The sequence below is a fragment of the Scyliorhinus torazame genome, chromosome 2 (genome assembly GCF_047496885.1).
Source record: "Scyliorhinus torazame isolate Kashiwa2021f chromosome 2, sScyTor2.1, whole genome shotgun sequence".
Lineage (NCBI taxonomy): Eukaryota > Metazoa > Chordata > Chondrichthyes > Carcharhiniformes > Scyliorhinidae > Scyliorhinus > Scyliorhinus torazame.
The window spans coordinates 110733971-110748054 of record NC_092708.1 but is presented as its reverse complement, the minus strand read 5'-3'; the positions used below and the strand labels follow the sequence as shown (position 1 = coordinate 110748054).

Below are 14084 nucleotides of genomic sequence, written 5' to 3'. Positions count from 1 at the left end.
GTGCCAGAGACCTGGCAGCTATGGCCTTCCACTGGTAGTCCCCCCCCAACAGCATCCAAAACGGTATCCTTGTTTTGAAGGGGAACGGCCACGGGGGTTCCCTGCCCTGTCTGCCATTCCTTTTCCTTCCCCTGGCTGTAACCCAGCTACTCTTGTCCTGAACCTTGGGTGTGGCTACCTCCATGTAACTCCTCTCTATCACCCACTCTGCCTGCCGGATGATCCGAAGTTCATCCAGCTCCAGTTCCCTAACGCGGTCTCTGAGGAGTTGGGTGCACTTCCCACAGGTGTAGTCAGTGGGGACACCAGTGGTGTCCCTCACCATCCACATCCTACAGGAGGAGCATGCAACTGCCCTAGCCTCCTTCCTCTCTGATCTGAATTCCCAAAGAGAATTAAAAGGAAAAAAAGATTAAACACCGTTTAGGCCCTTAAAAAGAAATATATATATATACTGCTGCTACTCCCTCAAGTGAACCCTCTAAAATTGGTGATTCTGCGAAATGATACAAAGATAGCTTGCTGTCCCCAAAAAAACAAAAACAAACAACTCTTACCTTACAGAATGTAGCTGCCCTGTGAACCAGCTGGAACTCTGCCCTCTGACTATGCACCCAGTCAGCTGCACTCTCTGGAAACTCCCGGCTCCTTTCACGCTCTTCATCTAATCCAAACAGCATCTTTTAAGTTGATTTATTAAATAAAAGAAATAAAAGAAAGACTAGGGGCGTCATTCTCCGACCCCCCGCTGGGTCGGAGAATGGCCGTTGGCCGCCGTGAATCCCGCCCCCGCCCCCGCCGAAGTCTCCGCTCCCGGAGATTGGGCGGGGGCGGGAATCCGGCCGCGCCGGTTGGCGGGACCCCCCGCTGGATTCTCCGGCCCGGATGGGCCGAAGTCCCGCCCAGGAATTGCCTGTCCCGCCGACGTAAATCAAACCTGGTATTTACCGGCGGGACCATGCGGCGTGGGCGGGCTCCGGGGTCCTGAGGGTGGGCGCGGGGCGATCTGACCCCGGGGGGTGCCCCCACAGTGGCCTGGCCCGCGATCGGGGCCCACCGATCCGCGGGCGGGCTTGTGCCGTGGGGGCACTCTTTCCCTTCCGCCTCCGCTACGGCCTCCACCATGGCGGAGGCGGAAGAGACTCTCCCCACTGCGCATGCGCGGGAAACTGACAGCGGCCGCTGACGCTCCCGCGCATGCGCTGGGAAACTGACAGCGGCCGCTGACGCTCCCGCGCATGCGCCGCATTTCCGCGCCAGCTGGCGGGGAAACAAACGCCATTTCCGCCAGCTGGCGGGGCGGAAATCCCTCCGGCGTCGGCCTAGCCCCTCAATGTTGGGGCTAGGCCGCCAAAGATGCGGAGCCTTCCGCACCTTTGGGCCGGCGCAATGCCCGTCTGATTGGCGCCGGCTTTGGCGCCAGTCGGCGGACATCCCGCCATTGGGGGAGAATTTCGCCCCAGACTTTAGATAAAATTAGCTGTACTTTTTTGCAGGAATCTCCAGAGTAAAACTCCAGTGTTTTTTCGCCGGCATGGGGACATAGTCCCATTATGGGAGAATCCAGCCCTGGGGTTTCAGTGGAAGTGAGGAACATTGAAGTGAATGTCCACAGATCCTTAAAGGTAGCAGGGCAGGTTAATGAGAGGGTTGAGAATTCATAAGAATCCTTTCCTTTATTAGCAGGGATATAGAATATAAGAGCAGGGAGGTTATGCTGGAACTCTATATATCATTGGTTAATGCACAACTTAAGTACTGTGTTCCATTCTGGTCATCACATTACAAAAAGGATATCATTGGACTTGAGAGAGTACAGTGGAAATTTATGACGGTTTGGCCAGGACTGGAAAATTGCAGTTCTGAGGAAAGATTGGAGAAGCTGGAGTTTTTCCCCTTGGAACAGAGGAGGCTGAGGGGAGACTTGATTGAATGTACAGAATTGTGAGAGACCTGGATACAGTGGATGGGAAGGGCCTATTTTTGTTAGCAGAGAGGTCAGTGACTAGGGGGCCTAGATTTAAAATGATTTGTGAGAAAGATTAGAGGGTAGTAAGCTTCTGAACTCATTTTCTGAAGGGTAGTAGAGGCAGAAACCCTCAACTCATTTAAAAGCATCTAGATATACACCTCTTGTGCCTTAATCTGTAGGGCTATGGACTAAATGCTGAAAAATGGGGTTAGGCTGTGTGGCTTGTTTTCTAGTTGGCATGGACACGATGGACTAGGTATCACCTTTCTGTGTTGTAAACATTCTATGATTGGGATTGGAATGCTTCTGATTCTGCTTCATAGCTAGTCAGGCATTCCAATACCTTCATATTGCCATTAGTCTCCATGTTTCAGTTGGAAATAGGCACCTTTGCCTGTGCTAATAATCTTCAAACCGATCCATGTTCACCTTTGCCTATACTTTTGGTGAGTAGGTGCAGAACACATTTCGCAGGTAACTCGAATTACCTGATGTTCTTTCTTCTTGGTCTAATTCTTCAAACTATCTCAGATAGGCCCACTCTATTCAGACAATTCAGTGGTGCCAGCAATGATGAAGATAAATTATTCAGAAATGTCTGCAATCCGCTTCCCTTAGTTCTTTGTATTTTACTCGTGTTACATATCGCCGACTAGCAACCCTCTAATGATTCTTTCCCGTGGTGTGATTTATTTAGCTACAGCAGGAAATGTTGTGCAGGACAGACACATTCCTATAAATGAAGCAGTTGGGTCCATTTTCAATTATCCTATCATCCTGGGACAGAATTCCAGTGGAATAGATCTGTTATTTTCCATTATTAGTCACCCAGTTTGTGTTGCAATTAGGATGGTGGGCTACAGCAAATATAAATTAGGGCCGGGATTCTCCCCGACCCGGCGGGGCGGGGGTTCCCGGCGGAATGGAGTGGCGGGAACCAATCCGGCATCGGGCTGCCCCAAAGGTGCAGATTTCTCCGCACCTTTAGGGGCCAAGCCCTCACCTTGAGGGGCTAGGCCCGCGCCGGAGTGGTTGGCGCACAGCCGGCCGGCGGGAAAGGCCTATGGCGCCACGCCAGCCGGGGCCGAAGCGACTCCGCCGGCCGGCGGAAGTCCGCGCATGCACGGGTGCATCAGCGACTGCTGACGTCATCCCCGCACATGCGCAGGTGGGGGGTCACTCCCGCATCAGCCATCGCGGGGGCTATGGCCGAGGCGGAAGGAAAAGAGTGCCCCCAGGACACAGTCCCGCCCGCGGATCAGTGGACCCCGATCGTGGGCCAGGCCACCGTGGGAGCACTCCCCGGGGCCAGATCGCCCCCCCCCCCCCCCCAGGTCCCCGGATCCCGCCCGCACCGTCAGTCCCACCGGTAAGGGAGGTGGTTTGATTCACACCAGCGGGACTGGCATGACAGCAGCGGGATTTCGGCCCATTGCGGCCCGGAGAATCACCGGGGGGGCCCGCCGACCGGCACGGCGCGATTCCCGCCCCAGCCGAATTTTCGGTGCCAGAGAATTCGGCGGCCAGCGGGGGGGGGGGATTTACGCCGCCCCCCGGTGATTCTCCGACCCGGCGGGGAGGGGGGGGGGGGGGAGAATCCCGCCCCTTATCTGTCAAAAGGGTAATTATGTGATTTTTTAAACTAGAGTAAGAGTTTGCTAATTCATTGACCTTTGCTTTGACACTCAAATTTCCGAATTAAATTTGAAGAACCATCAGCCTAACACTGATGAAAAAATATAATTTCTGTAGAAACTAGTATTTGGGTGATAAGTAACAAAACCCACACAAAATTCACATTTATGTGTTTGTCCAAATCGACGAGTAATTTAGCAACTTACATATCCTATGCCTCAGAATGTTTCAAACTGTTAGCGGTATGTGATGGGAATGAGTAGCTCCGCAGAATCTATTCATTGTATAATTGCATTCAAATTCTCTTCCCACATCTAGGGCGAAATTCTCCCCCAACGGCGGGATGCCCGCCGACTGGCGCCAAAGCCGGCGCCAATCAGACGGGCATCGCGCCGGCCCAAAGGTGCGGAAGTCTCCACATCTTTGGCGGCCTAGCCCCAACATTGAGGGGCTAGGCCGACGCCGGAGGGATTTGTGCCCCGCCAGCTGGCGGAAATGGCGTTTGTTTCCCCGCCAGCTGGCGCGGAAATGCGGCGCATGCGCGGGAGCATCCGCGGCCGCTGTCAGTTTCCCAGCGCATGCGCGGGAGCGTCAGCGGCCGCTGTCAGTTTCCCGCGCATGCGCAGTGGGGAGAGTCTCTTCCGCCTCCGCCATGGTGGAGGCCGTGGAGGAGGCGGAAGGGAAAGAGTGCCCCCGCGGCACAGGCCCGCCCGCGGATCGGTGGGCCCCGATCGCGGGCCAGGCCACCGTGGGGGCACCCCCCGGGGTCAGATTGCCCCGTGCCCCACCCCAGGACCCCGGAGCCCGCCCACGCCGCCTGGTCCCGCCGGTAAATATCAGGTTTGATTTACGTCGGCGGGACAGGCAATTCCTGGGCGGGACTTCGGCCCATCCGGGCCGGAGAATCCAGCGGGGCGTCCCGCCAACCGGCGCGGCCGGATTCCCGCCCCCGCCCAATCTCCGGGAGCGGAGACTTCGGCGGGGGCGGGATTCATGGCGGCCAACGGATATTCTCCGACCCGGCGGGGGGTCGGAGAATGACGCCCCTAGTTTTGTACTAAGGCAGGGTTTCCTCTCTTTTCAAAGCTAGTAATTATGGAATTGGTCGCTTGGCAGCACGGTAGCATAGTGGTTGCATTGTCGCTTATAGGGCCAGGGTCCCAGGTTCGATTCCCGGTGTGGATCACTATCTGTGCGGCGTTTGCACGTTCTTCCAGTGTCTGTGTGGGTTTCCTCCGGGTGCTCCTATCTCCTCCCACAAGTCCCGAAAAACGTATTTGTTAGGTAATTTGGTCATTCTGAATTCTCCCTCTGTGTACCCGAACAGGCGCCGGAATGTGGCGCCAAGGGGCTTTTCACAGTAACTTCATTGCAGTGTTAATGTAAACCTACCTGTGGCAATAAAGATTATTTTAAAAAATGAATCTGTCTCCAGAAGCTTAACTTGGGGATGCAGCTCCATATTAAGCAAGGCTGACCAGGAGTGTCTCCTGCTCTTACTGCCAGCCATTGGCAAGTTGGAAGGATTTGTAAGTTGATACTCAGCCTGTTTGGCCACATAATGAATGCACCTTCTTTGGCCAACAAGTCTTAAGGTGGGACTCAAACCTGGAACTCTCATTCAGAGGCAGGGACGCTACCCACTGTGCCACAAGACCTCCATTCATTGTGTAAAGTAACATACAGTCAAATGTTCAGCAAATTTTACTTTCACAAATATAACCTATTATAAATTGTACTTTTTATATTTCAGAGGATACGGACAGGAAATATGGATGGCCTTCCAACACCAATACTACCAGGTATATGCTTATTAAATACAATGTCAAGTCAGATTTTGCAATCAAAATAAAAATGGAAGTTTGAAAATTGATCTCAAACCTACACATCTGGTCGAAACTATGCGGGTGGGCACTCAAGATTCCCAAGAGCATTTACTGCTGAGAGCTTTGATTTCCATCTATTTTACTGAGCAGTTGGTGTAGACACCATGCAATTTCTCTTCTATACAACTAGCTGCTATAGTCTGACAAAAAAGCTCTTTATAGTACCCCAGTTATCTCTTTACATCTTAGTCTTTGTTAGTTTCTCCAGTCAATTAATCAACTATAACAACCATTGTTGTAATTTGCAAGATACTCCTGGATGAAGAAGGCCATTCATGGAACATAGAACATACAGTGCAGAAGGAGGCCATTCGGCCCATCAAGTCTGCACCAAGCCACTTAAGCCCTCACTTCCACCCTATCCCCGTAACCCAATAACCCCTTCTAACCTTTTTTGGTCACTAAGGGCAATTTATCATGGCCAATACAGCTAACCTGCATGTCTTTGGACCATGGGAGGAAACCAGAGCACCCAGAGGAAACCCACCCAAACACGAGGAGAATGTGCAGACTCCGCGCAGACAGTGACCCAGCAGGGAATTGAACCTGGGACCCTGGAGCTGTGAAACCATAGTGCTAATCACTTGTGCTACCGTGCTGCCCCAACTATTCAGAATGAACCTGAAGATCCCTCATTGCAGTTCAGTCCATTCCTAAGAGTTTCCAGGACTTTCACCTCCACCAATAAATCAAAGCTTTTCCCGTACCAGCCTCCCCGAACAGGCGCCGGAATTTGGCGACTAGGGGCTTTTCACAGTATCTTCATTTGAAGGCTACTTGTGACAATAAGCGATTTTCATTTCATTTAATTTCATTTCAATATTCTTGATCAATCAGAGAACCCATTCAATGGATTAAATACTCTTTGTGTGAAGAAAACTGATTTCAATAGTAAATTTGTCTTTTACAAATTGAAACATGTCCTACTCTGGTAAATCTGGAAGATTGCTATGAATTAAAATACATTTTCCGTACTATTTACAGTTTCCAGACATATATAAGATTATCCATCTGACATGTCCTTTGAAGGCTGAAGGACCCAAAATTCCCAAGTCTTTTCTTGAAATTGAGATTTCTAAACTAAAAACCATCCTTGTGACTCTGCTTTGAATTGCTTCCAATGTTTGAATGACCGCCTTATGTCTTAGTGGCCAAGACAGTATACATTGCTCAAGGTGTAGTCTGATAAAAGTCACTGCAAAGTTTGAACCTGATTTCCTTCTTTGAGGCTCTGGCTATGTGACTAGTCTAGTGACTATATTTCTTGCTGCTGTAACTTGTTTGATCACTGTAAGCATCCCCTCTCTTAAGACACCTGCAAGCTTTGTTTGTAGCTTAGTTCATAGAATGTGCACCATTTGTACCTCTGTCATTCATTTTTCCTTCCTGATGTAACAGCTTCAAATTCTTGGAATTCAATTTTCCTCCTTTTTTTGCACATGCACACATTTTGTGCAGCTCATTCTGTAACTGGAGTTGCCAACCTCAGTTGCACTTCCCCTTCGAGCATTATCTTCTGGGAAATTGAGTACCTGAGACCAAGTCATTGATGTAAATTGGCAATGGTAGTAACACTAATCTCTAGAGCAACCCACCAACTATATCCTTGCAACTTGACAGAACTCTCCTAACCAATGGTTTATGCCCTTCACTCAATTTTATGTTCAAAAACCAAGATTTACGCTCTAGAGCTTAGAGCATTATTAATAGCCTTTTGTGTGCAGCTTTGTCAAGTGCTGTGTTGAAATCTAATGAAGACTATGTTTACCACAATCTACTTGGGATGTCACCACTTCTCAAAAAAAACCCAATAACTTGGTCAGAGAGGATTGTCCTCTCTGGAGTCCACATTAACAATGCCAATTAAGTTATTATTGTACAGATAATCTTCATTTTACACCTATCACCAATCCTATAATTTTACAAAGGTTTGAAATCTCAGACTCATCCCTTTTGAATACAGGTATCATGTTGATCTATTTCCAATCTGCAATGTCCAGGAACTCCTTCATACTGATTGTCAGTATCACCTCTTCTTAATGTCCTTTTAGTGCTTGGAATAAACATAGTGTGCCCCTATGAATTTATTGCTTTTCAGCCTTTTTAGTTATCCAGAACATCCATCTCTATTACATCAAAGACACAATGTTGCCTGGATTAACTCTGATTTGGAAAGAACTGGGTCCTTATATCTTCCCTTGTGAATACTTGAAAGGGAAGTAATCATTCAGAATATTTATTGTCTCGCAGTCATATTTTAATTCAAGCCAGTTTGCCTCTTTTATGATTCTCTTCCCTAATTGGCACCACACAATTAAAATATTGGAAGAACATCTTGCAGATGTATTTTCAGGGTCTTTCTTTACTCCTCTAATTACCCTTTTAACCTATTTCTGTATGCATTAATATTTACTCACTAATCCCCTTCCCCTTTCTTCCTACAAAATTTTAGGCATGTCTTTTTATTCTTTATTTTATTCACAATTTGTTTATTAATCCACTTTGAGTCATTCCTATATAATCTGAATTTATCAGGCATGCTCAACACTCTTGAAGGTGAATTTCCACAATTTGCCTATCCAGGGTAATATTGGCAGAAATGTTTTCAAAACCCCAGAAACAGTCACCAAGGATGATGGTGAACAGAAAGAGCTGGGTGTTGCCAGCATAGATACAGGGTGACTCTATAACAATGAATGCTTTTGCAAATAGTTTGTGTTTGATGGAAAATAAGGGGTCCAAATATGAAATCTTGAAGTAGCAATGTGGAGCCAGAGGAGAAGCAGGACTGCGGTGATTCAAGAAGGTGGCTCACTGCCACTTTCTTGAGGGTGTTTAGGGAAAGTGAAAAAATGCTGAAACTCATATCCCATAAAATAATTTTTTTAATGCTATTGCAGGAAATGTGCTGGCTATATTGGGACAGATAGTAGTGGAGCCAAACAAAATCAGTAAGATGGAGCAATTATGTTAATGAAGTAATTCAGAGAGAAGAGATGGCGGAGAAGAATGAACCAAGTTGATTACAGTAGTCAGTAAGGGAGACCATGAAGAATAGTACACAATGGATCAGATTTTCGCAAAGTCGGGATGGCTCCACAGATCATTAAAAATGGTGGGTAGGACACTGCTCCTATTTTTCACAGGTCCAACTTGCGCTGGCAGGAAAGAAAGAGGTGGGGTGTGATTCACACAGGTAGAAAGCCTGAACCTACTAAGGCCAATTGATCTTAGTGCTGAGTTCAAAAAGACCCCCAAATTGACTGTTCCTACAGTGTGGGAGTTCTGAATTGATGGAGTAGATGTAAACACTCTTGAAGGGATAGAATTCTGTTAAGTGTCATGATCTGGGGCGAAATTCTCCCCCAACGGCGCGATGTCCGCCGACTGGCGCCAAACACGGCGCCAATCAGACGGGCATCGCGCCGGCCCAAAGGTGCAGAATGCTCCGCATCTTTGGTGGCCTAGCCCCACCATTGAGGGGCTAGGCCGACGCCGGAGGGATTTCCGCCCCGCCATCTGGCGGAAATGGCGTTTGTTGCCCCGCCAGCTGGCGCGGAAATGCGGCGCATGCGCGGGAGCGTCAGCGACCGCTGACAGTTTCCTGGCGCATGCGCGGGAGCATCAATGGCCGCTGTCAGTTTCCCGCGCATGCCCGCAGTGGGGAGAGTCTCTTCCGCCTCCGCCATGGTGGAGGCTGTAGTGGAGGCGGAAGGGAAAGAGTGCCCCCACGGCACAGGCCCGCCCGCGGATCGGTGGGCCCTGATCGCGGGCCAGGCCACCGTGGGGGCACCCCCCGGGGTTAGATCGCCCCGCACCCCCCCAGGACCCCGGAGCCCGCCCACGCCGCCTGGTCCCGCCGGTAAATACCAGGTTTGATTTACGCCGGCGGGACAGGCAATTTCTGGGCGGGACTTCGGCCCATCCGGGCCGGAGAATCCAGCGGGGGGTCCCGCCAACCGGCACGGCCCGGTTCCCGCCCCTGCCCAATCTCCGGTACCGGAGACTTCGGCGGGGGCGGGGGCGTGATTCACGGCGGCCTACGGCCATTCTCCGACCCGGCGGGGGGTCGGAGAATGACGCCCCTGATTTTTAAACATTATCCACTCTTTAAACATGAAAAAGGGGCTTAAGCTGTCGGTGGCCGGCTTTGATTGACAGGTCATCTGGTCTAGGTTACTAAAAAATTACCATCGGGTTATGGGGTTTCACTAAAGTTCTTTGTTGACATTCATCCATGAACTATTAATCTGTCAATATAGATGCTAGGCTGAGTTTCAAAAGCTACAATTATCTAAGCAGGGGATGCTGGTTTCACAGTTTGATAGACAGTTTGAGATGGTATTCAACAATTCGTTGCCGATGATGTGGGATCTGAATTGAAGTTTGTTTGTTTTTATAAGCGATTAATCACTTGTAGTGATTTAAAAGTTTTGAATCAGCTTGTTGAATGGGAGTTTTTTTCACTATGAAGTGTAAAGTGTATCTGTTAGAGTTATATTAGATTGCTAAACATGTATTTTTTTCATACCCACATGGCTTCTGAGATCTGTCCATAGTGGATACTGAGTGAGCAACTTTGGAGGAGTATGGTGTGGTGTGGTGCATAAATTGGCATGGAAGTGGCATGGGGATGTGAGGGGGCGTAGAATTGGGGGTGGGGTGTGAGAGCTGAGGACTAGGGGGCCTAACCGCATCTAAAACAACTGGGACAAAGTACCAGAGGACTGAGGCAGGCTTTCTAGCCAGCTGATATCTGCACTCAGCCAAATCTGTGACCATCTTGTACTGCCTCTAGGGTGCATAGGCCGGCTCTATCCTGCTCTTGCCACACTGGAGCGAAGATTCAGTTAAATGGGGCCCCTCACACCAAGATGGGTCTGCTCAGTCGGGAAATTTTCCAACTCAAGCTATCCGCCTCGGCAGCAAAAATCGAACCCCATGAACAAAATGAGAAAGCAGTCATTCCACCAGGGCACTCAGTGTCATTGATGTGGATAAGGTGGGAATTGGATTGAAGATATGTGACCGGTGGATATGAAGCTGACTCAATGTGGACCAAGAATTAAATGTGGAACCAGTTGCCTAGTAGGGCTCGTATAAAATGCCTTAAGAAATTAACCATCTGAAGACCTATGAAAGCCAGAAATATTTTTGTGGCAGAATGTGTGCCTTTTTTAAAAAAAATTCTTTGAGAGATGATGATGCAACTGGGCATTTTCTGCCAATCCCTAATTGCCTTTGAGAAAGTGGCAGTGAGCTGTCTTCTTGAATCATGTGGGGTAGGTAGACCTCTGGTGCTGTTAGGGAGGTTCTTCCAGGATATTGACCCAGTAACAGTTAAGGAAGAGTGATATATTTTCAAATCAAGGTGGCGAGTGGCTTGAAAGGGAACTTTCAGGTGCCGGTGTTTTAAGGGAGTTGCACTGTATTTGCACAATTCAGCTTGGTTTTAGAAAATCCAACATCTAGTTGATTCCATCAAAAATTACAGTATCCAAATGTGGGTGGCAGTGCTGCTGCTGGTCATCTTAAAACACACTACAGTTCACTTGCATGAATGCGACAGTGAAACTGTTCCAGCAACCAGTACATCGATGGGCTGAATGGCCTCCTTCTGCACTGTAAATTCTATGATAAGAGACTGTCTGAACTTTGAGAAAATTATTATTATTTATCTAAATGACAATGAGCAAAAGAGCTCAGAATTTTGGGATAATAAATCCAGAAAAATGTCATTCTAACATATACAAGTTATGTTTAGAGTCATTAACTCATATTTGTCCATTACTATTATTAATATTCTCAATTAGCTGTACGAGGTGATAGGAATTCTAAGACTGTGTGTTACTCATTTAACAAATTCAACATCAGTGTGATAACTTGCTGGTGTCTTAAAAGAACAGAACAAAGGGAGTTAGGTTGCAGTAATTTTATATCATGTTTTTAATTACAGAAGTGGGACATTGTGATCTGGGAATATTATAAATCTCTGATTCCATCCTTCATTTACATTCTCGACAACTGTAGTACATCGAGAAACTGATTTTATGATTTGTGGTCAAAACTATGGTTGCGAACCAGAATGTGGTGTGGAGACGTACCAGATTTGGAGAGAAATACTCCAATTATACATACCGAATGGAAACATAATTTTAAAAAATACATTTTTGTGACATCACCGAACATTTGCTGCTCTTTCACAGGTGCATCAGAATCGCACAGCACCAATAGATCCAGAACACAAAGTATTTAGAAATACGTACTCCTGTGTTCTTGACTAAAATTCAACTTTATCTGTTTTGACAGAAGTAAAACCATTTCAGGACCTCCCATGTGCCAAATTGAGTGGCAAAATCGAGGTTTTGTTCCCTGCCTCCACTGCCCTTTCACTGCCCTGCACAATTGGGTGACAGTGCGGAGCTAAATCCACAAATCACTTTGACTTCCGTCCCGACTACCACTAACTCAAGGGATGGCCAGGGTAGAGTTGCCATAGTCCCTGAGGCAATGGCTGGTTGCATTTGAACTCCCTTTTGGTGGTGGAATACCCAGTATTGAGCATTTCTCCTCTGCCTCAATCCTCAAAGCTTTAACTGATTTTATGCCTCAGCCCTTTGGAGGCAAACCTTCAGCTCTCTTCTGTTTCTTTAAAATTCCTTCAATTGCTTCAGTTGCTTGAATGGATGTCCCACTGCCACTTTGGGATATCTCTCTTCCCCAGATCAAAGTGGAATCCTTTTCCTGGTAGGGTTTTTACCTTGAATAAAATGATTGAGGCGCAACCCTGGGAATTGGGTGGAGTGGAGGGTTCAAGCCAGCAGGCACTTTATCTCGTAGAGATGAAAGGAAATTCAGATCTGTTGTGCCCACAGGATTGATGATGGGAGGCACGGAGGCTGACAAACTAAACGAGCTTTATTAATGAGATGTGTGCGGTACAGACTGCTTCTGCCTAGGGTAAGAGTAAGACGGGGAAGGTGGCTCAACCATGGCTAACAAGGGAAATCAGGGATAGTGTTAAAGCTCGCACGTGAAAAGAAGAGGCGTATAAAGTGGCCAGAAAAGGCAGCAAGCCTGAGGTCTGGGAGAAATCTAAAATTCAGCAGGAGGACAAAGGGTTTAATACAAAAAGGGAAAATAGAATACGAGAGTAAGCTTGCAGAAAAACATAAAAACTGGCTGCAACATCTAGATATGTGAAGAGAAAAAGATTGGTGAAGACAAATGTAGGTCCCTTACAGTTAGAATCAGGTGAATTCACCATGGCCATAAAGAGATGGTAGACCAGTTGAACAATTACTTTGGATCTGTCTTCACTAAGGAGGACACAAATAACCTTTCGGAAATACTAGGGGACAGAGCGTTTAGCATGAAAAGGAACTGAAGGAAATTTTATTGGGGAAATTGATGGGATTAAAACCTGATACGTCCCCAGGGCCTGACGCTCTGCATCCCAGAGCACATAAGGAAGTGGCCGTAGAAGCAATGGATGCATGATGATCATTTTAAAGCATCCTACTGAAGGAAGCTAGAGAGGAAATTGCTCAAGCCTTGACAGAAATCTTTGGATCCTCACTGTCTTCAGGTGATGTCCCGGAGAACTGGAGAATAGCCAATGTTGTTCCTCTGTTTAAGAAGGGTAGCAAGGATAATCCAGTGAACTACAGGCCGGTGAGCCTTACGTCAGTGGTAGGGAAATTACTGGAGAGAATTCTTCGAGACAGGATCTACTCCCATTTGGAAGCAAAAGGACATAATAGTGAGATGCAGCATGGTTTTGTGAAGGGGAGGTTGTGTCTCACTAACTTGATTGAGTTTTTCGAGGAGGTCAGAAAGATGATTGATGCAGGTAGATGTTGTCGATATGGACTTCAGTAAGGCCTTTGACAAGGTCCCTCATGGTAGACTAGTACAAAAGATGAAGTCATACGGGATCAGGGGTGAGCTGGCAAGGTGAATACAGAACTGGCTAGGTCATAGAAGGCAGAGAGTAGGAATGGAAGGATGCTTTTCTAATTGGAGGGCTGTGACCAGTGGTGTTCCGCAGGGATCAGTGCTGGGACCTTTGCTGTTCGTAGTATATATGAATGATTTGGAGGAAAATGTAACTGGTCTGATTAGTAAGTTTGCAGACGACACAAAGGTTGGTGGAATTGCGGATAGCGATGAGGATTGTCGGAGGATACAGCAGGATTTAGATTGTTTGGAGACTTGGGCAGAGAGATGGCAGATGGAGTTTAATCCGGACAAATGTGAGGTAATGCATTTTGGAAAGTCGAATGCAGGTGGGGAATATACAGTGAATGGTAGAACCCTCAAGAGTATTGAAAGTCAGAGAGATCTAGGCGTACAGGTCCACAGGTCACTGAAAGGGTCAACACAGGTGGAGAAGGTAGTCAAGAAGGCATATGGCATGCTTGCCTTCATTTGCCGGGGCATTGAATATAGGAATTGGCAAGTCATGTTGCAGCTGTATAGAACCTTAGTTAGGCCACACTTGGAGTATAGTGTTCAATTCTGGTCGCCACACTATCAGAAGGATGTGGAGGCTATAGAGAGGGTGCAGAAGAGATTTACCAGAATGTTGC

At 47.7% G+C, this 14084-nt stretch overlaps 1 protein-coding gene across 6 annotated transcripts in view; it reads left to right on the top strand.

Moving 5' to 3' along the window:
• Positions 1-14084, top strand: part of LOC140390388 (myosin light chain kinase, smooth muscle-like) — a 612875-nt gene that overhangs the window by 215059 nt on the left and 383732 nt on the right. For all 6 annotated transcript variants that reach the window (XM_072475553.1, XM_072475527.1, XM_072475536.1 and 3 more), the window contains one exon: positions 5361-5409. In XM_072475553.1, coding sequence (XP_072331654.1) covers positions 5361-5409 — 49 coding nt within the window. The remainder of the gene's footprint in view (positions 1-5360; positions 5410-14084) is intronic.